Genomic DNA, 22860 nt, shown 5'->3' on the forward strand with positions numbered 1-22860 from the left:
ATAGCTGGAACAAATAAGAGAAAAAACAGGAGCCACTGTATGAGCAGGGATCTCTTGAATTTGGGAATGTTTTATTTTCTTACTGCACAAAATTTATTTTATATGCGATTGCATTTGTGGGACGCATGGTGGCACAGTGGTTATCATTGTTGCCTTTGCAGCACTGCAGTCCTGTTCTCCCTGTGCTCATGAGGGTTTCCTTTAGGTTTTATGTTTCCTTCAACAGTCTAAAAACAAGTGTGTATGTGTCTGTGTTTCTGTCTGTGTGTGCCCTACAATGGACTGGTGTTCTGTACAGGGGGTATCCTGCCTTGTGTCCATTGCTTGCCGGGACAGTCTCTGGATTCCCCGCAGCCGACTATCAGATAACGTGGTTAGAAAATGGATTGATGGTTGCATTTGTATAGTGCTCTCCATCCCAAAGGAATTCAAATTGCTTTCCAAATAGGAGGGTATCCACTTCACTCACCTCTAAAGTGCAGCCTCCATTACACCAGTAGAGGCACTGCACAGCAGATTAAATGGAAACAGGGAGAAGGCATTTCGCCAGCTAAATTAACAGCACACAGGCAAGCCTGAGCAAGCACTGGAATGTAGCTAAAACACCTGAGTTAACTTCCTCTCTCTTCCAAACAGTACCATGTGATCTTTAGAGATCAAGAAGTTAGGACTTTATTTTATTTAAACCTGAACGCTCACCTGTTTTTTTACAGGTTCTCAATGGGATTCAGGCCAGGACTTTGACTGAGCCACTCAAGGACATTCACTTTCTCATTCTTCATCTCCAGTGGCCTTGAGCTTTGAGTCATTGTCCTTCCAAAAGGCGATTTCTTGTCCTAGTTTTAAGTCTTTAGTGTGAAACTGATTTTACTCTAGTATTTGCTCACACTTCACCCCGTCCATTTATCCTTCAATCCTCACAAGCTTTCCATTCCTTCCTGAGGAAAGGGATCCCAACAGCATGATTTTGCTGCCACCATGTTTGACTGTAGGGATGTTGTTGGCTGGGAGATTGTGATGTGCTGGGTTTGCAACAAACAATAACATGGTATTTAGACCAGATATTTCCGATTTCATCTCATCTGATGGCAAAGAGTACTGCCACATCTTGCATGATCACTGAGGTGCTTTGTTGCAAGCTCTATGCAGACTTTGAGACGGATAGTTTATTTTTAATAGCCAGCTCCTCCTTGCCACACTGCCATACAGGCTAGCCTGGTGAAGTATTCTGTAGGACGAGGCATATTTTCTCTCATTTAACTTCAATTTCAACAGCTACATAACTATAATACTAACTATATTAATTACTACAATTATTAGCACATGGATCTCTGACCAAAAAGATAGGAGAAAGTAATGACCGGGTTGTGTGGCAGGCAGAGCTTAACAAGTCCATTGCCAAGGAGAACAGGGGCTCAGCAGCTTCAACCTCAGCTTCAACCAACCCCTCACAAACTTCAACAGCCTCAAAACACATCTCTGCTTCTTCAGTTCTAGAAAATAGGTCTTAATACGGTGGTGTGTGTAACACGGACACAAACTTTCACCATTTTTCTCCATCTGAATACATTACCTGACAGAAGAGCCAGTGAAGCACAAGCCAGTGGACACAAGCGAAAACTAAATGGAGATGTATTTGAAACTGCAAACAGGACGCAATTCTCTACCCAAAGAGTTGGGTAAGTCTGGAACCCCGGCCTCTTTGAAGACACAACTGGATGTGATCCTTGGATCAATAAGCTACAAACTACCAAGCCAGGATGGTCTGAATGGCCTGCTCTCGTTTGTAACCATTCTCAAGAGCAGCCCACACAACCCCCCACACTCTGCAAGCAGCGCACCAGCAGCCGGGGAATCCCAGCTGGATTAGCTTGCACTGTTAGGGCTCAATCCGCACTCTGCCACTGGCTCATCAAAACTGGCTCACAAATCAGGCAGCTTTAAAATTGAACATTCAAGAATATATTAAAACATTTACATGTCAGGAAGAAAACACAGTGGCCTGAAAGCGGAGAGGGCAAGAAACACCTTTCTTACTAACCTCTTCTTGTTTTGTGGCAATCCCTTTGTGTCAACAGCAAACATCTTGGAGACAAACACAATAACTGGCGTGTCGCCCTCGCTCTTACACTCCAGGAATGCTAACAAAGCAAAAGTAAAACAGACGTACAGTCAGTTCTCAATTGACATGCATGCTTTTGGTTTAATGCCCCTCTAGAACATACAGTATACCATTTCTTACTGGTTACTACTAGTTCTCACTTGACCACATGCGGGCACCGCCAGCAACAGGAAGCTGAACATTCAATAAACAAAACTAATAATTAGTTAAAAACTGAAGGAAAAACTGATTTGTTATGTTTAGACTTTATGTTGCATTTCAAAGGCTCACTGGCAGCAAAATAACCAAAGATAGCTGTGCTGCCCAGATTCACATGACTTGTGCATTCACTACACCATTCAGCAGCCACCACAAACTCCAGTCCTGCTTTCACATTTACATAATAATGCTAAATATCAGCAGACATTTAGTTTAAAAATAACTTTAAGCAAAATGATATATGTTACTTGAATAAATGTAATTGTTTTAATTTGGCATTTCAACTCTCTACTTGGGATTGGATCAAGAATATGTTCTCCCTATTTAAAAGCTTTCTAATGAGAAGTTAGTTCTTAATTTACACCTTCTGTAGTGAGTTCTGCAGTATTTTTCAGGAACACATCTGCTGTGTAAATGGAGAATTGCCTGTGATAACACTGTAAGTTTAGAAAACATTTAGGTCTATATAAAGAACTACAAAAGCAGGAAAATGGCTAGATAATGACTAAAGGAAAACAAAATCAAGACGAAATGCAGAATTTAAGGCATAAATTACAAATGAAACATTTTGTTTTCATTTTTGTTAGTGTGTGCCATCCACATTTTGTGGACAGATTCAGTTACTATGTTATGAAGCTAGGCAATATGAGTACCAGGTGTTCCTACTTCTAACCATTTTTTCACAACTTTTAGATTTCCAGAAAATCTGGAATAATAATATGTGAGCAAGGTGAGTGAAACACTTCTTGGACACACAATACACAATATTCTTAGTCTGATCCATTTGAAATACCCACAAAGTTTTTATTTAATGAATTCCGACAAAACGTGCCTGAATGATTACTTTAAATAATTGATTTAGTTAGTCATTTAAATGTAGAGGATCTCACATCTTAATTCACAGCTTTATTCAACTACAGATCTATTCAATTAAAAACATGTTTCAGCCAGCTGAAAGGATAGGATTCTATTATATGAACATAGGCTTTCTTGACTGAAATATTACTAGCTGGACACCTTTCTGTAAAAAAATAATACTGAGAATGAAGGAAACCTGCTGTCATCTTTTCAGCTACATTATTCAAAAAACATTATTATTTAGTCTAGCCAAAAAGCAGAACTTCCCAGGTCAGTCCGCAAATTTGGCAATGGGGACCTCATAACCCATAGAATAGGCTGAAAATGGGATCAGAGGACAGAGCCAGCACAATCTGGTCCTGTTTTCTGAAACAGCTTGTGCAGATCTGATATCCTGTGTAAATGTCTGAATTTTGAACTGGGAGCTGGAAAGATACAGCAGCTGCCAATATCCCTTTCCACTGCCACCTACTTAAATTTTTTAACATGGCCTTTCATTTTGGTAGAGAGGGGAGCTATTCCAGGTCTTATTAAGTAACACTTTTTAGGTAACATAAATACCTTAGCAAAAACAGAGCATGACACTCATCCCCTGAAGCAAGAAGTCATAAGGGTTGAGCCAAGTCTTATACTCTCTAAATAAGTCCTCAAACAAGATGTTGTCAGCTTTTTTTTTAATGGCCCAACCATGGAGCATGCTCTGTAATAAAGCACTAATAAAGACCTGAACTAATATAGACCTAGATGTCGATCCCTTGAGTGCAAAGCTGCCAAGCTAGCTTGCTTTAGACTTATTTAAATGAAAAACTACTTTCAATAAGAATATCAGCTGGAATGCATCCAAGGCTACAAATAAATTAATCTTAGACAGCAAGGTGAAATGAAAGGTGAGGAATGAAGGCCATTTTTTCTAATTACACCATTCACTCACCTCTTTTGAGCTCTTGGGTTTTCTCAGGTAGAGAATTGAACGTTCTCACTCCAACACACATTAGCTTTTCCACCCTTTCCGCAGGGATGTCTAGAGGACTGGGGAGCTTGTTACACACCATGGCTGTTTCACAGTGTTAAGGAGGAAAGCACACCTTTTCATGTATCTTCTTTAAAATGCAATCAAATCCTAATTTGTTTTCAAAAACTTAAGCCTGGTTGGGAGGAGCTGAAAAGCAATCCATGATTACAAGCAAAACTGAAAAATCTTACAATCTTCTGGAGCAAAACCAATTATGCAACCAATGCTCCAACATGAAATTATTTCACTCTGATACATACAAAGGGGAGGAGGTACAGTGGTTAAGGAAAAGGAAATATTGCCAGGATTTCTGCTGGATAGTGTTCTTTGACACAAACTCTCTGTAAAGGTATGCATCACACACAGTAATTTACTGAGCCACCTTGAGCCCTGTGTTTTGGACAGGGATTACAAATGTAGGTTATGTGGTCCGAGATGGTGGTGCCATTTTTCCTTCCTAGTTTTTCTGCAAACCTTGAATAAAAGCCTGTGTCAAATTATTATTCACAGCTCTGTGCGCACACAGAGTACTTTTCAAGACATCTCTATTCGCCCACGCCCAATACCCCCCGTTCAAGTAAAGACAGATGTGAAACAAAAGTCATGCCTTTCAGAAGACAGGTTAGCATTGTAAGTATTTGCCCAGTGTTCTGCTGTCTTCAGCCTAGTGACAAAGGATACTGAGCACAGCCTGTGAGACAGGAAGCCACTGACTGCAGATGGCACTGAGAAGCACTCTGGGGTCAGTGTGCCTCGAGTCTCTCGCAGATACTTTCAAACCCAGGGAGTTCACCATCTTGTCAATTTTATCTTTGTCTCTGCAAAGCATAAAGAAAGAATTGATAAGAATTGCCTTACTCTTCCCAACAATAAATGCACTTGTCTTTTTCTAGATTAGAAAAATAAAAAAAAATAAACACAAAATACCTTCTGGTAACAACAGCATCATATAAACTCCAAACGTTGTCCAGGACAAGTTGAACAAATAGGGGCTTTTTCCCTTTTGACTGAACAACAAAAAAGAGAAGCATTAATATCTCACACATACCACACAAAGCTTAAGTGCATCTCAGCAAATGAAATTCTTTAATTACCTTTCCGAATATATTTATTTCTGGGGGTCTGTTACTCAAGCCTCTGCATTGTACGTTTACTGCTTTGGAAGATTAGAACCAGACAACTCTTGCATACTGCCATTTAGAGATTCTTTTTAGGGGGCAATTTCACAAGTCTTCAGTTTGGCATACCCTTGCACTTTCCACTGCTGTTTCCCACAAATCTTGCTGCCTTGTTGGACATTGTCTCCTCACATGTGGTCCAGCTGGCTGTACAGGAAGCCAGAAGGCCTTTCTTTTGAGCATGGCGCTGAAGCAGTGTGCAAAGCATGCATTTCCTAAATGGAAATTTTCCAGATCTAACCTATGACAGTCTGGCGGGAGTTGAATTGAGTGATCGATTGCTTTGAGAATTTGAGAAGCACACTACGCATGGATCCTTGTTGGCTCGTCAATGAAGTGGCATATCAGATGGCTCCTTCACATGGATGAAAGGCACACAAGAACCAAAGGCTAACTGTGTCTCTCCTGTGACATAGACATGTAAAGGACCACCATTACGTTTACCTGAAACACTTCTTTTGCCTTCTTTCCAGCAAACATGATCTGCCTGTGAGCCAAGGCACTTTTGACACACATTATGTCTGATTTTATAGAGAATGCAACAGCCCCCAAGAGCTCATATCTAATCACAGAATGAAGTGTAACTGCTATGCTAGTAATGTGGGGCCTCCAGAGACAAGAACATCTAAGCCAGCTAGTCATCATCTACTCCACAGCTACTGATTAGAAGGGGTCACAATATCACTCTGCTTATGTTTAAATATCCACTTCTATTGCTGAACAGATAGATGTTAATGTTTCTAAGTGGACTCCGTTACACAGGCAAAGCCTTTCCTCCTGCATTTATTAATGTAATAAATGGCCGTTGGAAAGGTTGGTGGGTTAATGTAGGATCATGGCTGTCAAAACACTTCTTCATCACCCTGTGTCTCTGCTCTCTCGCAGCGTAAGACAGGCAGAGCAGTAAAATACAGAGCCTGGTGGACAACCAGCAGCACCATTCCAACTTTTTCATTTTGTTTTAATATGTGTGCTGTATGTGGCAGTTAAGGGTGATTTAAAGTCTTATCAGCAGTTTTAAAGACCATGTACTCGAGGACACATGAAACACTTCCACAAAACACAGGGGCATTGACAGCACACTGCGACTATACCGTCTGTCCATTCAAAAATCACTCAGGTGAACTCAAAGGGGTGAAAGATGTCGTAGCCATTAGCTGTGCTATTTCCGCTGCAGTGCACTTAACAGACCATTAGAAACAGAACTGGATGCACAATGGTGTTGTGTATATAAATATCATTCATTTTTATCTTCAGTAATTTCAGACCACCCATTAAGAAGAGTGTTCGCACTGCTGGAAACTTGGTAATGAAAAGCAAATGGGCAGGAGAATGCAAATATCTTTCAAAAGGGAAAGTTATACAGCTTTAATTTCCAATAACTTTATTTATCTTACATGTTTATGTACTTAAATCTGTTTTGATGTACATCTGTTGAAAGAAAAATGTTTTGGAACACTATTATCCTTTCAATCTTGCATATTTTTTCAGTTTTAAAAGAAAAACCAAATAAAAGCATAGTTCTGATATTTGGAAATGACCAAATGTTATATTATAGCAGTCATCTGCACTAAATGTCAGTCTGCATCAGTCTGACCTATAATGAAATAAAATAAATTTAACTCTGAACACTTTCCAATAAAGACCTTTTACCTGCTGTTCCTGACTAAGGTTCTCCGAATGTTTTTTTTTTATCTTACTGACTTTTAATGAGACATTTAGAGAAGCAATAATTTTGTCTGCCCATACATGACTTGCCCTCAGGATGTCAGCGGCTATTCCACCTTGACACTTGAAGAGATTATAGAAACTAAGTGAGGCTGGGCTTAGTCAGTACAGGGATGGAAGACTTCGAGGAAATCGCGACAGCAGCTGTTAGTAATGCTCGTGGACCAGCACATGGTGCTCTTCTCTATGGACCAGAAATTCCTAGAAGTGCTCTAGTGTCATGACAGGAGGCAGCAGGGTATAAGTAGTGCTCTGCACATAAAGATGGCTGTTGAAGAGCCCACAGTACTGTTGATAACCCTGGTGCCTTGGCTGCAGGCTTCCTCCATCTGCCTTACACATGCACAGACGTAATGATATTTTGAGTTTATTTTCTTTGATTCAAACACAAAAGTTAATTTTAAGCAGAGGATTTTTCTTTCTTGGATGATCATTTTCATTCCTTGGACGGTCCTCTTTACTTATTCCTCTAAAGGGCTCACAAAGCAATCAGGGCTGTGCAGTGAATCCTCCTGCCCCACCGACACAGAGGACAAAAAGCCAGTCAGTGAGCGTTACCTGCGCTCCCTTCATGATCTTCTTTGCTTTGGCATTGAGGTAAAAATCTCCCCACAGGGTTTTGAGCAGCACTTCAGTCTTGATCCCCATTTTCTGACTGTACAGCTGGGCAAACTGCTGGATGCTGGAAATAAACAATGGCATTAACTGTTCACTATGCTAAGCCAGAAATGTTATTACCTCTGAATAATGAAGGCACCTGTAAAAGGTGGTGAAGTATAGCACCACAAAGCAGTATGCTCTGGCATTAGGTTCTATGCACAGCATTAAAAGAGAATGTCCATGTTGGGAAAAGTGACAGATGGAAACTGAACGTCTCTGCTCTGAAAGAATAAGGTGAACGTGTCCTACAATAATCTTTAACAGTTAGAGGTAGCCCTACAAGAGGGATATAGCATCTCAATGAAGCACCTTAGCACCACTGAGGTATATCACGCCAGCAAAGAACACTGCAAACCAATACAAAGTGACATTAGACAAGTGCAAGTGTCCTGTGCATGCGTACATTGAACAAACGACTTCAGAGTTTAAACAACCGGACCTCAGCCTCTGCGTGCACGTTGTCAATCTACTGTCCAACCACAGCTGTGGAACAAGAACTAGGACTGTTGCCCTTGTCAGGTACAGTGTCTCTGAGCCTCCCTTGGCAAGACAATGAGAGAAAGGGCAGTGCTTCTGACACTAACGGCTCTGAATCTCTGGCTTAGGAAAAGCTGAAGATTAAAGAGGGAGAACCTGGGATGCTTTGGGGGTGACTCAAGAAACAATGTGATGAGTAACATAATAATAGAAATTTCTCACAAGTGAACAACTTTCAGCTCTTCCTGCCCAGTATTTCTGAATAGTGCACTATACAGTATGTATGAAATGGAACAAGTAAAGGTTTATTCCATGCTGAAAAGAGAAACAACATTTTGGCAGTGGAGCCTTCTTCGCGTGCAAGGGTGTGTATGTACATATGCACCATACATAATATACACAATAAGAAAATATTGCAAAAGAAATTAAAGCATTTCACCCACAAGGTGGGCAATACAACTGAAAAGGAAAGATATTCCAATATTTCAGCTGTAACAGATTATATTCAATATATACAGAGAAAGGGTAAAAGTGCAACAAATGAGTATTGGATCCAAAATCTTTTGTTGAATTTTGAAAGCCTCTCAGTTTATACTGCAATTACTGTACCATTCTGATCAAGGTTTAGTTAATTAGTTGTACATGTAATATTGGAGTAACCAAGCCTGTGCTGCAAAGGCTGCATTTTAAAACACTTTTCTTAGGGGTGCACAGCTCAAAATATGTACTCACATTTCACCATGAATATAGATATCATTATTCTTTCGTTATTCAACCAAGTCATTCAAGCGGCACTGATACTGGTGGTGCGCTGGGGTGGCATTATAAGGAAGGCGGTATACAGAGGGACAACTATTCACTGGAGCAAAACCATCCTAAAGGAAATACTGGCATTATCTGAGGAAGAGGCATTAGAAAGGGTGGGAAATGTTTTTCCTTTCAGGAATTTCAAAATTCTAACTTCCAGTCAAACAGTTTAAGGTTATTCTCATGATTAAGTCACACAATAAAGAAACACATACTGTTTAAAGAGCAGATCATAAAAATAAGACAATTATTTTTGTGGGCTAACAAATCATGGATACAGCAAAAAAAAGCACAGTGCTTTAGAATTTCAGTAATCACACAAAGTATTTGAGGAAGCTGGAGTGTTCTAAGGTTTTGAAATAAGCACAATTGGTATATCTGCTGTAATCAGAGTTTTTCCGAAGAATACTATCAGTATATCTGAAACATTTTTTCATTTCTCCTAGCTCTATGTCACCACATATCACATCTCCTCACTATTAGAAGCTTTATGTTGTTTTTCATCAATTTTGAGACTAGTCTGAAATATCCAAAACTGACTGAAAAAATCCATAAACATTCACACTTTTCTATGAAGTCTTACATTCTTTCATACAGACAAAAAAAATAGCACTACAAAGAGATAAATGCTTGTAAAAGTTGTGTCATTTGTTTTCCTGTTTTTGAGGTACATTAAATGTCACTTTTTACTCCACAGCCCTGTTCCAATAGTCATATTTGCTAAAGGGTTTTAGTTAATGCAATGACAGAGGGTCCTTTAAACAAGGACTATTTGTTCTCTTCATAGCTAGCAAATACCTGAAATAATACAGCATGACCACTGCTGGCCACCCTCTTTCTAGAAGGGTCATTATGCAACGTCACTTCAGCGCCAGTCAGAATTAAGCCCTCTGCTGGCCCTGCACTGACCTGATCTGAAGTACCTGCTGTAGACTGCAAATTACTTATTGCTGGGCTGAAATAAAAGAAAATGTAATCTCAATGCAAATTAGTCTGCACTTGAGAACCATTAACACACCATCATCACTCCAAATAAAAGGAAGCACTATATGGGCATATTTTTAACATGAAACTCAATGTTCATCAACTAAAAAAAAACAGTTCTTCTAACTTGACAAATGGGTGTCATTCAACTGATTTGTCCTTTTCCTTTCAAAAGGAAAACAAAAACATAAAACCTGCAGTGTATCGTGCTGATCTCAGATGCACCTGTCTATCAAGCATTTTAATTCATAAAGCAGGGAAAAAGGAGTCTACAGTAAAGGCAGACAACAGTGAAAAAATGATTCATTAGACAAATTATGTTTTAAGGGCTTTGCAGCCTTTTTTCCATGGTTTGGAACCTAAAAATGAGGAGTGAGTGCCATGGGATTAAAACTTGCGTTGCTGTTGCCTGGGGATAATTTATTTTTTTCTTTGTTAGAGTGGTTTACTGCTCCTCTGTCTTCCACAGCCTGATCATTACAGAACTGACACAGCTTATCACAATTATGTTGACAGTAATACTCCTGTTACGCCAAGATATATAAACAGACATTACATAAGTATAAATGTTTCAAGTTATATCAAAAGCCCATTTTTAAAATTATAACAAATCATGACATAGAGCTAAGATGCTTCATCCAGAATTATTTTTCAACAGTACTGCCCAAAGTTAACAAAGAGTGATTAACTCTTCTCAGGATATAATGGTGTATCTCTCCCGATTTACTCACCTCCTTCTACCTCTTCTTGGTTTCTTTTTGCAGACTTTTAAATTATGTGCCCCTATGTGTAATTAAAGAACTAGAAAATATATTTCTCCACAGATAGCACATTGTTTTATGTACAGTCACATTTATATTGCCAAACTTTGGTGAATAAATTATTGGACAAGAACAGGCTAGCTGAATGTTTGGACATTTATTTTCCCCTGAAATGTTTCAGTATTTCTTTTGAATTTTCCCCAAAACATCAAAAGGTGAACAAAACCAAGAAACATCATTATCACCTGGCTTTAAATCACAATTTTAAACCTTCACTGTCTTGAGGAATTTCATAACAGCTGACAAAGACCTCCAGGGTCATAGGGGACCTATAGCCTAACCCCGCAAACAATGGGCACAAGGCAGTGTACACCCTCGATGAGACACCAGTCCATCACTGGGCAGTCAGACACAAACACCAACATGCACACTTTTATATCAGGGCCACTTTTCCCAGAAGCCCATTAAGCCACCAGTCCGTTTTTGGACTGTAGGAGAAACCAGAGCACCCGTGGGAAACCCAGACAATCGACAGAGAGAACATACAAACCTCACACAGACAGCTCCCCGGGTCTGGAATTAAACCCAGGGCCCAAGTGCTGGGAGACTATAATACTAGTGCCTGCACCACTGTGCCACACTCTGACATAGACTAATAACGGTTTAATTTTAATTAGTTTTTTTTATTTTAATAGATCCGTTGTTATAATTTAATATTAAATCACATGTACAGATGTTTCTTTCCATGAGACCAAATACTGCCCTGGTGTCACAGATTTTACAATGCGAACAAAAGAAAATCAAAGTCTTGGGCTCCACCTAGTGGAGAATCTTGCAAAGAGCAAGAAACTGAAATAGGTTCACTTTTAATCATCCTGAAGCCAGCTGACACTGCTCTGGCTTCCTGCAGGCCCGAGGTGAAGGACATCTTACCTGAAGCCCCATCCATCTACGGCACTGGCGAAGACCACGTTGCCCTGGTCAGGGGAGAAGTACAGTTGGGAGTCATCTGACTCGTCCAGGCCAGAGCTCCAGTCATACACCTGCTCTCCACTCACACTTTCACAGGGCCCCAGGGCATCCGTCTTTTCTGCTCTTTCTTTCAGGACTTTGGAGGTGAACAGAGCCCCAGTCACTGCATTCACCTGATGATAAAAAATGGTCTTAATGATCTACATGCTTGCAGCATAAATGTAAAAGAAAATGTCTGAAATGGAGCAGTGGTTAGCATTGGTGCACTGTTAGCATCCCGGCCCTGCGTTCAACTCCTGACACGTTATCTGAGTGGCATTTTTTAAGTTCTCCCCCTGTGTGAGTGGGTTTTCTCTGGTTGCTCTGGTTTTCTCCCACAGTACAAAGACATACTGGTGGGTTAACTGGCTTCTGGACTGAGTCTGTGCGTGTCTGTTTGTGTCTATGTCTGCCCAGTGATGGACTGGCATCACAGGGCCTTGCGCCTGTTGCTTGCAATGATAGACCCCTGTTCCTCCATATATCTGAATTGGAAGAAGTGCTTTCAAAATGGATGGATGTTTCATCCATCCTTACTCAGAGTTGGTGAACTAGAATAATTCAGAAGCGTATATAAATTTGGGCAAATTTAAAGAAAACAAGCAACTTCACTAGAAGTTTGTAAATCTTCTTTCTTTAATGTCTTCAGGGTCAAAGTCTCTTCTTGAGTTGAAATTTAAGGAAGAGCAAAATATTTTCTGCTTCGTCTAATAAAATACTAATTGAATAGTAAAAACTACTGAAGGACACAAAAACATTCAAAATGCCATGAAGCTATGGGCACACTCTGTCGTGTTCCTTGGAAACACCCATCTCACCTGTTCCAACATTTTCTGAAGGTGAGTATAGGCCTCCTGGGAGGTTAGTTTCAGTTCAGTTATCAGTCTGTCGATTTTATTGATCACTAACACAGGACGGATGTTTTCCAGCCAGGCTTGTCGTAACACGGCTTGTGTCTAGAATAAACACAAACAAGTCAATTAATCATGCTATCATCAATGTCTTTCCTTTGCATGCAAATATCAAACTAATAGCTTTTTTATATAATGGCAACCCAGACAAACATAAACATAGCTGTGTTTCAGCTGCTGAACTATTATGATGATAAAGGTAATTGCTCTTTTGTAATTTATTTGTCACTGGAATTTATAAGGTATCTGTTCAGACAACCTTTAATAAATATTTTATTCTGTTTCGACTCCCATGAAAGCCAGCTAATCTGACATTAGCAAGGAAAACTCTTTAGACTATTTCAGCACTCACTACACACAGAATAACAGATAAGTCACACAAGACAGCATAGCTCCAGTAGGCAGCTTTCCTGTCTTGTTTAATTATCTTGTTGCAGTTGCTAATTTACTTCAGGGAGGTAGCAATGAAAGGTAATCTTATGTTACCGCATTTGTGTAAGAAAACAATGCATGCACAATTCAGCTCAGGCAGGGAACCTTTCCTAAATATTAATTTCACAATGGTGAATATGGTGGCAACATCAGCCTCGGATGGACAGACAGTACATTATTAGCTGTTGAAGTTCACTAATCGTAGCTTCAGGACAAAACCACGCACCTCACTGTTGTCATGGCATTTCAACCGCTGTTTAGTCATTATTAAACTGTGCTTCAAGAAAATGCCTCCAATCATGCTGATGTGTAAAAAAACACTGATAACCTTTTCATCAAGTTCCACACAGCATATTTTTTATTGAAAAAAAACAACCCCTTCTGAGGAATTTAAGAAAGGCTACACTGTGCGCTCCGGTTTTCAATGCAAATGAACGAGAACAGCAGAAACCGACCTACCTGAGGACACACTCCTTCCACAGCGTCCACAATTACAATGGCCCCATCGCACAGCCGGACTGCTGTCGACACCTCAGAGGAAAAGTCCACATGACCGGGAGAATCAATCAGGTTGATGAGGTAGTCTTTTCCATCTGAAAGCAAGACAGAGCAAACTAGATCAGTTTTGATCAAAGATTAAATACTTTGTACATGGAAGAGAGAAGAGTCTTCTAAATCAAAGTGGTGGATACTGGATTAACTGACTGTAAGTATTGATTACAGTCATGTCTGAGGACTGTGTACAAGGGATTTGATGCATGTTTTTGCACATCTGATGTTGTTTTCCACATTACCTGTTACATTTTTGTTGTTTTGCACATTGCCTGTTGTTGTTTTTGCACACTGCTTGTTGTCTCTGTCTTTTTTTTATTATACAAATAAATAGCATTTCGTTATACTATATACCTGTATATGAGTATAATGACAATAAACTTGAACTTGACTTGACTTGAAAAGACCTCTTGCTTGAGACTTACCACTGGAAAAGTGCAGTGATATTGCGCTGGATTTCATTGTAATTCCCCGAATCTGTTCATCTTCTCTGCTATCCAAGTATCTGAGCTATGATTTAAGAAATTAAAGTTGAAGATTAATCTGTAAATTTAATGTGTAAATCAATTATACAACAAACACATGCTGGTATTAGCAAAAGAGCAAAATGCACTAATTCTGCATAACAACAGACTTAATCCTACATTGTACAACTAAATACTGGAAGTATCCCTTTGTCACAAAGGTGGTAAAGGAAATCATCGAGATGTATTGTGTGACACCTGAATACAGACACATATGCGAGCAACACCCACCTTTCCTGCTAACCGACTAGAGATGATACCATTGCTGGCAACCAGGCAATCTGCTAATGTTGTTTTCCCTGCAAAACAATATGAATAACAGCTGCTGTTGTTAAACATGCAACACCAACAAGCTGCTAGCTTTTGTGCTCAGGACAAAACTCTGACTGCTGCAAAACCAAGTAATAATTGCCCTGAATTGACAGCTATAGTCTTCAACTAACAATAATAATAATAATAATAATAATAATAATAATAATAATAATTGCTTACACTTATATAGCGCTTTTCTGGACACTCCACTCAAAGCGCTTTACAGGTAATGGGGATCCCCTCCACCACCACCAATGTGCAGCATCCACCTGGATGATGCAATGGCAGCCACAGTGCGCCAGAACGCTTACCACACAACAGATATCAGTGGGGAGGAGAGCAGAGTAATGTAGCCAATTCATAGAGGGGAATTATTAGGAGGCCATGATTGGTAAGAGCCAACTGGAAATTTGGCCAGGACTCCGGGGTTACACCCCTACTCTTTTCGAGAAACGCCCTGGGATTTTTAATGACCACAGAGAGTCAGGACCTCAGTTTTACGTCTCATCCGAAGGACGGCGGCCTGTTTACAGTATAGTGTCCCTGTCACTATACTGGGGCATTAGGACCCACATGGACTGCAGGGTGAGCACCCCTTGCTGGCCCCACTAACACCTCTTCCAGCAGCAACCTTAGTTTTTCCCAGGAGGTCTCCCATCCAGGTACTGACCAGGCTCAAACCTGCTTAGCTTCAGTGGGTTGCCAGTTGTGAGTTGCAGGTTGATATGGCTGCTGACAATAGATGCACAAAATTGTCCTGTAATGTTGAAGATGGGTGAGACCTGATTCCACGCTGGTAAACAGTTCTTCATAAATCCAACCAAAAATATATCATATTTACCATTTAATACTATTCATACATGTAATATTAGAAAACGTCTTGATGAAATGCGCTCACCATGATCCACATGTGCTAAAATGCAAATATTCCTGATATTTGCCGCTTTTTTCTGAAGTGCAATGATTTTGTCTAAACTGGTCTGCCCCATTCCGGATTGCCTGGAAAACACAGAATAACTCAGGAGTTTAAAACAAGAACTGCGTTTAAATATAAATATAAATGAAAGACACCTGCCTGTTTCAAAGACTAATTAAGACTATTAGAATGCTTTAAAGTTTATAAAGTGCAAAATCTGGAGTGATGCAAGGGGGGATAACCTTACTTTAAGCAGTTATCATCTCTAAAATAATTTACCGCTCAGGGTGACAGGTTCTAGATCTTGTTTTTAGAACGTTGACGACAAAGCCTGTAAAACATTTTGAGCTTCATCTACAGTCTAGTTAGAATCGCCAAAGGTTCCAATGTGATTTATTAATACTAGTTAGGCTCGGAGCTTTCCAGGTAAGTTTTCCTGTTGGCGCTCTATTCAGGCAGACTATTAAACACGTCGAACATTTTATGAACAAAAACACGGCCATCTCTTACTATGTATTTAATGTATTTCAATGATATTCTGTTTATCATTTGATCAGATTAACACACATCACAAATTAAATGCGTTTTCAAATATTTTCACAAGCATTACATATAAATACACTGCAGTCAGCAGCTGATTTTCTTTGGTCCTTTATTTTTTCTCCCCTTGTAGTGCTAATCAACACCACGTGTTTCACTTGTGTATTTCTAACTTGTGGACAGGCACAGTTGTAACGCCAAAGGCTTGTACAGTTTGGAACCACATCCTTTATAAACGACCTTGTCCCATGCCAACATATATCTATAGTATATACGAATAGTTCAAGATAAGTTCAAAAGGAGTTATCTAAGGCATTTTTTTAAAATGACCTTAAAATGAGCTAAGAATCTATATGAAACACAACAAAATACAAAACTCACGTTGTTTTACTATCCCGGAAGTCTCAGCCCCACGCTTAACCTTTCAACTTCACCCTTTGACGTATGCAAAGTGATGTACGTCGTTGCTAAGACGCTCCAGGGTTGTTAAGTGACGTTTTGCTTCCCTGGAAACAGCGGCGTTGCCATGTCCGTGCATTGAGTGCGAGGTGTGAGGAGAAACTCCGCGAAAAGTTTGTACAGTACTTGCTGTTAAATCCTGAGCGGACGAGGGGACAAAATGAAGAGAAAATGCATATGTGATATCTGTAACTGTGGGTAAGTGCTTCATTCTGTGATTGGCTTATTCAGAAGTCACACTTACATTCTGAGTAATAATCACTTCTCTGCTATTTTTACAGTAATGTGCATTGCAAATCGGATCTGAAACTTTTAAAGGGTGGAGCAATATTCAAATCTTTAATAATTACCCCTGATAATAATTCCAGTTGTCTAGATAAGATTACAAAATTATAAACTGACTGAGGTCTCTATCCCATATTTGTCTGCTTCTTGATGACTTTTAACAAGTGTGCTACAGAGTTAAAAGAGACATAATATAGTGTGTTGTTTCGAAAATAGATCTGTCCGTACAGTAATTTAACATAATAAAATTATACAGTAACCAAACTCACCATGTACAGGAATTCTTAGACTATTAGGATGACCAATAGACTGTAAATAGCCATCTACCATACAGTCGACCTGTGTACTGTGTACTGCTAATTAAACAAAAGCAGGAGCAACATAGCACTATTGTGAAAAACACAAAAGGGAGGCTGGGGTGGCTACAGTACTGCACTACAAATATTTCAGTCCTTAAACAAATACTTGAGTGTGCAGATGTATTAGATTCACTTCTTGTTTAAGAGCTGTTCTGTATAAGATCAGGCAATTCAGGCAGTCTGAAAGAAATGTGAATGGATTGATATTGATATCTCTTGCAAGTAGTTTTTGTTAATATCTGTATGTTATATTATATACTATATGTTGGGAATATTATTGCCACCTCCATATATTTCTATAAAGGGACTTCAAATCTTGTGATTAATTATCAATAGGTAGGCTCTAGTTGGACAGACAATCTGTGCGCCTCATTAATAAGAGAATACAGTGGCACAGGAGTTAGCACTACTGCCTCACAATCCTTCCCTCCGTGGGAAGTTTGTATGTTCTGTGTCCCTGTGTGTTTGCCTGTGGGATGTCCTTTCCTGAGTAAGATCCAGCCTTGTGCTCTGTGCTTCTGGGATGGGCTATGGGTTGATGTCACACCAGGAATAAGCCACTTTCTAACAATGAATGGAAATAAGAGATTAACATTTTTGGAATTGAAAAGTGCTATTATTTTGATTATGTATTGTGAAAGGCTATATATAGTATGTCATGTTCATATATAAGTAATACAGTTCATTTTAACTAATCAACTTACTGTATATAGGCTGTTACTGGAAAACATCTTTATATCTCTATCCATAAGAGATTGTTTGAATATCCTTACAATATTGAGAATGTGTAGTCCACTGGGATGTGCTAGTTAGCTAAAGTACGTGTACACTGAAAACTTATGGATTAGTTCTTTGTAACAATTGTATCCATAATTCTCTCCCAATCTGATGCAGAAAAGATAATACAGGTAATTGTCTTCTCCAGGCATAAGTATTGTTTATAAAGCGCATCTTGCTGCTGTATCCAAACATAATAACGTCTGCAGCCTGTTCAGACCTCAGCTGCTTAACTTAAACACATGGGCATATACTGTATCTTGTGATTTATCTTCATTGGCACTTCAAAGTGCTCATACTCACCTTAAAGACTTTAAAGGCCTGCACAGTTTGGCTCCTGATGACATCAGTGAACTGTTTATACACCTACTCATCGTAGGGCTCCGGCCTTTTTCCAGCTGCCATTACAAGATTCCTACCCTAGAAACTGTGCTTTCTGTCTGTTGCTCCTAGGCTATGGAATGACATCCCATCCTGTCAGCCAGTACTTGTTACCAGTACTCCTGTTTTAAAACTCACTTTTATACACTAGCTTTTTATTCTGTGCAATTTACTGTATTATTTGCTGTATGCCTTGTTATAATGTAAAGAACTTTGAGATATGTCTTTAAAAGTGTTATATTAAATAAAACATATTTATTGGCTTTATGTAATTATGTACTGTAATTTATAATGATGTGGTAATATTAATATGTAAAGATACACTTGAAAACTTTTTTGATGGTGTTGGAAGTACAGTATATTAATGTTGCTACTATAAACAGTTATGTGCATAGTGATTTGTTTGTTAGTAACCTCGTTAATGATTAAGTGCAGAGGGAGTCACACTGTAAATCTTGAAGACAATTACTGTGTTACAATACTGAGTAATCACTATATTTTTCATTTAAGACAGCATTGTAAAACAAACTCTTAAGTGCCCAGAGCCTTTATAATACTGTGACTCCAGAGTCCCAAAGCAACCTTGTGTGTTTGGATGATTCTGGAATCATAACCCAGAAACATTTGGGCTCACTGGAGCCCTCTGGAGCCTTCAACCTTCACAGCACAGGGAGAGTCCAGTAAAGACTGTGACTTACCCAAACCTGATGGAAAATTTGTATTTATTTTTAAAAAAGTATAATATCTATACAACATGTATACAATAATCCTGCATTAAAAAAACAATTGACATGATTTTTATCCTCTAAACATTTGTTGGACATACAGTGTTGATATATATTTCAAAAGCAGTCCATAAAGTCAGAACCAATATCTAAAAAAGGCTTTTCATTTGTCTGTTCATCACGCATCTTTCCTAATATGTGAAAAGTTCGGTAAGCTAAAGCCAAGATTCATGAGAATTTCAAAGTATTAATGTTTTGCAAATGTTTCACATAGACAGCTCTTAAACATACTGCAGTATATAAATAGAAATCTAAAAATCTGTTCTACAGCACAGTGCCTTTTTCCTCTAGGTCTTTTTGAAACAAAAAGAGCATTTCAATAGAATTATTTTCTTTGATGGGCCTTGTAATAAAATGTGATTTTAACAAGCAACGGCCCTGTTCCTCCTCTCTCTGTGTGTCACTTTCATAGACGCCACCGCTGCACACATCAGCCCACTGGCCTCTATGAGAAGAGTAACCAGCTGTGCCTGCTCACTGAATACAATGAGAAGTACCCTGAGTATGGAAGGTTCTGTCCCCCCAGCAGCATGAAACCCAAACAGGATTACCAGGCTGATCGAGGAAAAATGGATGGGACTACAACATTTAAGTATACTTGTTTGATCATTTATTCAAGCTCATTTACAGACTATTGCATCTTTTCATGTATAGCATTTTACTATACATACAGCACAACTAAACTTAACAAAAGACAAAGTCTGCTTTTATTTGCAAGTTACATTTTTCTGTATGGGAAATCCTCTCATGTGATGTTATCAAGATGTTTTAATCTTTATTTTTTCTTTATAGAGCTGATTACATTCCTTACGAAGTGTCACGCAGGCCAGGGCGATTGCAGGAAGAATACAAGCCAAGCTCTGGGCACATAGATCTTGGCACCACTTATAAGATGGACTACAACCCATACAAGGTGCAGGCATTGGCACTCGCGAGGCCAAGAGAGAGGACACATGTGACTGGAGGAAAACTGGACACTCTGCCAACGTACAAAGGTGCAAATAATGTTTTCACCAAAGACACAAGCTGCGCTATTCAGGAATCGTCTTGGCAGCAGCGGGATCATCAGTAGAGCAAAGCTAAAAGACGCGACAAACTATAGGTCTATAATTAAAGTGTATAAAGCAGGGGTCTCCAGCTCTGGTTCACCACTAGAAAACCTTATTTTGGAAGATATAGAACAATCCCATTGTGATAATTTAAAGCTGACAGCTTTTGTCAATCTTTAAAAATAGTGACCTACGAGACTAACTGGATTGGGCCTCAGCATGGCCACCACTTCTAACATTATTATTATTGTTGTTGTTGATGAGACAAAACGTCGTTGTTCCACTTCTTCCATTCACCCTGTTAGCATTCTAACTTTTCTTTTTTGTATGAGTTGTATATTAATGTTGACCAAACAACTGACCAACAGCACTATTATTTAGTCCTCCATGCACCTTATCAAGCACTTATTTTTTTTCTTCTAAACTCATCACAGACCTAATCATTTTGGATAAGGTCATTTTTTATTTGATCTGGACTCTTCATCCTTTCTTATGTGTTAGGAGCCATTTTATTTATGATCTAATAACCGTCACTTTTCTTTAGGAAATCACTATAAATAGCACGTTTTTGCAAAATCAAAAATCAATATCAAAGTCCAATGCAATAATGTACACTAATATGTTCAGAACACTTTACACATGTGACAGAAATTGCAGACAAGTGCTATGCCAACACTTCCTGAAATAAGGGATATTCAAAATTGGGGTTTGTACAAAGTAAAATGGTACACCGAAAATTCCAGGCAGATACTTAAAATCGCGGTAAATTCACATAGAGCAACTTATTACTGTACAATATAATGATGAAAACTGTTTTTTTTTCTTCTAAAGATGATTTCCGACCATGGGAAATCACCAAGAGAGAGCCTGCCAAACCAGATTTAAGTTACCATCCTTCTTCCTCAAAGTTTGCAAACTCCACAACATTCCAAGATGATTTTGCTCCTAAGAGCTTGGTTCCTCGAGAAAGTTTCAAGCCCCCCAATATGACCAGGCTCTCCGATGCTCCTTTCGATGGCCTGACAAGTAATAGAATTTCCTACATCGCTCATCCCCTGGAATCTAAGTTTGTTAAACCGAAGGAAGAGTACAAGCCCAGCAGTCAGGCTTTTGAGGATCTTACCATCCATAAGAGAGATTTCAAAGGCTTGCCAGGGGAGATTTCCAAAAGCTGCAAGCCAGATTTCTCCAGAGTTGTCACGGATGCTCGCTTCAACAGCAGCACTGAATTCCGGGATCGTTTTCAGCAGTGGCCAGTCAGCTTGCCCCAGGTCCATAAGGCTCCTGAATATGTGTCCCCAGATGGACACATGGATTTGAGCACCACGTCCCATTGCGACTACGTGAAACACAAGATACAGCCATTTGTTCCAATCAGACCCATCTCCCGCGGCAGGAGAAGTGCTGCTCCCTTCCAAGGCAGCACCACCATGAAGGAAGACTTCAAAACATGGGAAGTGCGCAAGCAGGAGATGATAAAGAAGCAGGAGGAGATGACAAAGCCCTCTGGGAAATTCGATAGCTTGACCACTTTCAAAGCCCACTTCACTCCTCACGACATCCACCCTTCCATGAGCTGTAAACCTCTGAATGTGGCCTTGAGGAGCTCCGCCCCATTTGACGATGGGACCATGTACCGTACCGAGTTCACTCCAAAGAGAGCACATGTGTGTCCGGCCAGTTTCGATTCCCCACCAGGTTATGTTTTTGAAGAGGCTGACCACCGAGGACACAGATATTTCCGCATGCTGTCATCACCAGCAGGGAACAGCATTGCTCTGGCTGATAAAATGCAAGCCCCTAAAGAGGTGGCAGTGGTGTCTTAAAGTTCAGTTGTGCATCTGAATTGAAAATATGCATCAACCAACAATCTCTTTTTGTGTTTTTTCTTGAAATGGGTTTGCTAATGAATACATTAATATATTTGTTAATTCTTATGGTGAAGGTTTAAATAATGTGGATAATTTTGGGGGATTTTTTGCACACATTGAGTAATCTGGAGGGTCAATGAAATGCTTGATAAACTTCTATTTTCTAAGTACTTTGCATTAATTATGTAACATATTTGGCATTATATTCTTATAAACAGGTTATTTTTCCCGATTGTCATCATTTACCACCTCAAATCTTTGTAGACGATATCTTAAACAAATGCATAATTTAAACTGTATAGTACCATTTCACTGCAATTTAAAAAATATATTTTTTATTGCAAAGAACATTGCTATCCTAGTAGGTTATACAGAACAGCCTTCTATGAACAAAATTGTTTAAAATCAGTTTAGGTGCCAACTGTAATTTATTATGATTTTTTTGCTAAAGTATGTACTAGAATGTTTTGAGGCACTTCTTTAATTTTCATCCGCATCTACTTATACTATATAATATATAAACACTGTAAATGGAAATGTATGGAAAATTACATAATGATCATTAAAGTTTCTGGCAAGTTAACTGATAAGATCTGTCTTTTATCTAATTATTATAACCTCGAATATAAACTTGTTAAGGCTGGCACGATGGCACAGTGGTTAGCATTGCAGCCTCACAGCACTGGGGCCCTGGATTCAATTCCTAGATTTGCATGGAGTTTGGATGTTCTCCCTATGTTTGCTTGGGTTTCTACTGGGTACACCAATTTCTTCCCACAGTCCAAAGACAAACGAGTAGGTTAACTGGCTTCTGGTAAAATTGTCCCTGGTGTGAGTGTGTATGTGTTTGTGTCTGTATGTGCCCTGTGATGAACTGGCATCCCCTCTAGGGTGTAGCCTGCCTTGCGCCT

The 22860-nt window shown here is 39.3% G+C and overlaps 2 protein-coding genes across 2 annotated transcripts in view; one reads left to right on the plus strand and one right to left on the minus strand.

Annotated features, from left to right (window-relative positions):
- efl1 (elongation factor like GTPase 1) overlaps window positions 1–16444 on the minus strand; it is a 90676-nt gene extending 74232 nt beyond the window's left edge. Inside the window, 12 exon segments of the mRNA XM_088640744.1 lie at window positions 2042–2141; window positions 4110–4232; window positions 4872–5008; window positions 5118–5197; window positions 7655–7778; window positions 11719–11930; window positions 12615–12752; window positions 13599–13732; window positions 14117–14201; window positions 14447–14514; window positions 15426–15526; window positions 16365–16444. Coding sequence (XP_088496870.1) covers window positions 2042–2141; window positions 4110–4232; window positions 4872–5008; window positions 5118–5197; window positions 7655–7778; window positions 11719–11930; window positions 12615–12752; window positions 13599–13732; window positions 14117–14201; window positions 14447–14514; window positions 15426–15516 — 1292 coding nt within the window. The 5' untranslated portion in view covers window positions 15517–15526; window positions 16365–16444.
- Window positions 16445–16475: 31 nt separating this feature from the next.
- saxo2 (stabilizer of axonemal microtubules 2) lies at window positions 16476–22539 on the plus strand. The gene is made up of 4 exons (XM_088640743.1): window positions 16476–16640; window positions 19442–19621; window positions 19822–20024; window positions 20910–22539. Exons 1-4 carry the CDS (start codon window positions 16603–16605, stop codon window positions 21902–21904), a joined length of 1416 nt encoding a protein of 471 aa, XP_088496869.1. The 5' UTR covers window positions 16476–16602; the 3' UTR covers window positions 21905–22539.
- The last annotated feature ends 321 nt before the right edge of the window (window positions 22540–22860 follow it).

This window comes from Lepisosteus platostomus, chromosome 7 (genome assembly GCF_059453375.1).
Source record: "Lepisosteus platostomus isolate fLepPlt1 chromosome 7, fLepPlt1.hap1, whole genome shotgun sequence".
NCBI classification, from domain to species: domain Eukaryota; kingdom Metazoa; phylum Chordata; class Actinopteri; order Semionotiformes; family Lepisosteidae; genus Lepisosteus; species Lepisosteus platostomus.

Bases quoted from the DNA above. Each gene is read 5' to 3' on its own strand.
- saxo2 (XM_088640743.1), top strand. From the start codon at position 16,603: ATGAAGAGAAAATGCATATGTGATATCTGTAACTGTGG. The intron at 19,622-19,821 runs GTATACTTGTTT...TTTTCTTTATAG, and splicing joins GATGGGACTACAACATTTAA to AGCTGATTACATTCCTTACG. The intron at 20,025-20,909 runs GTGCAAATAATG...TTTCTTCTAAAG, and splicing joins CACTCTGCCAACGTACAAAG to ATGATTTCCGACCATGGGAA.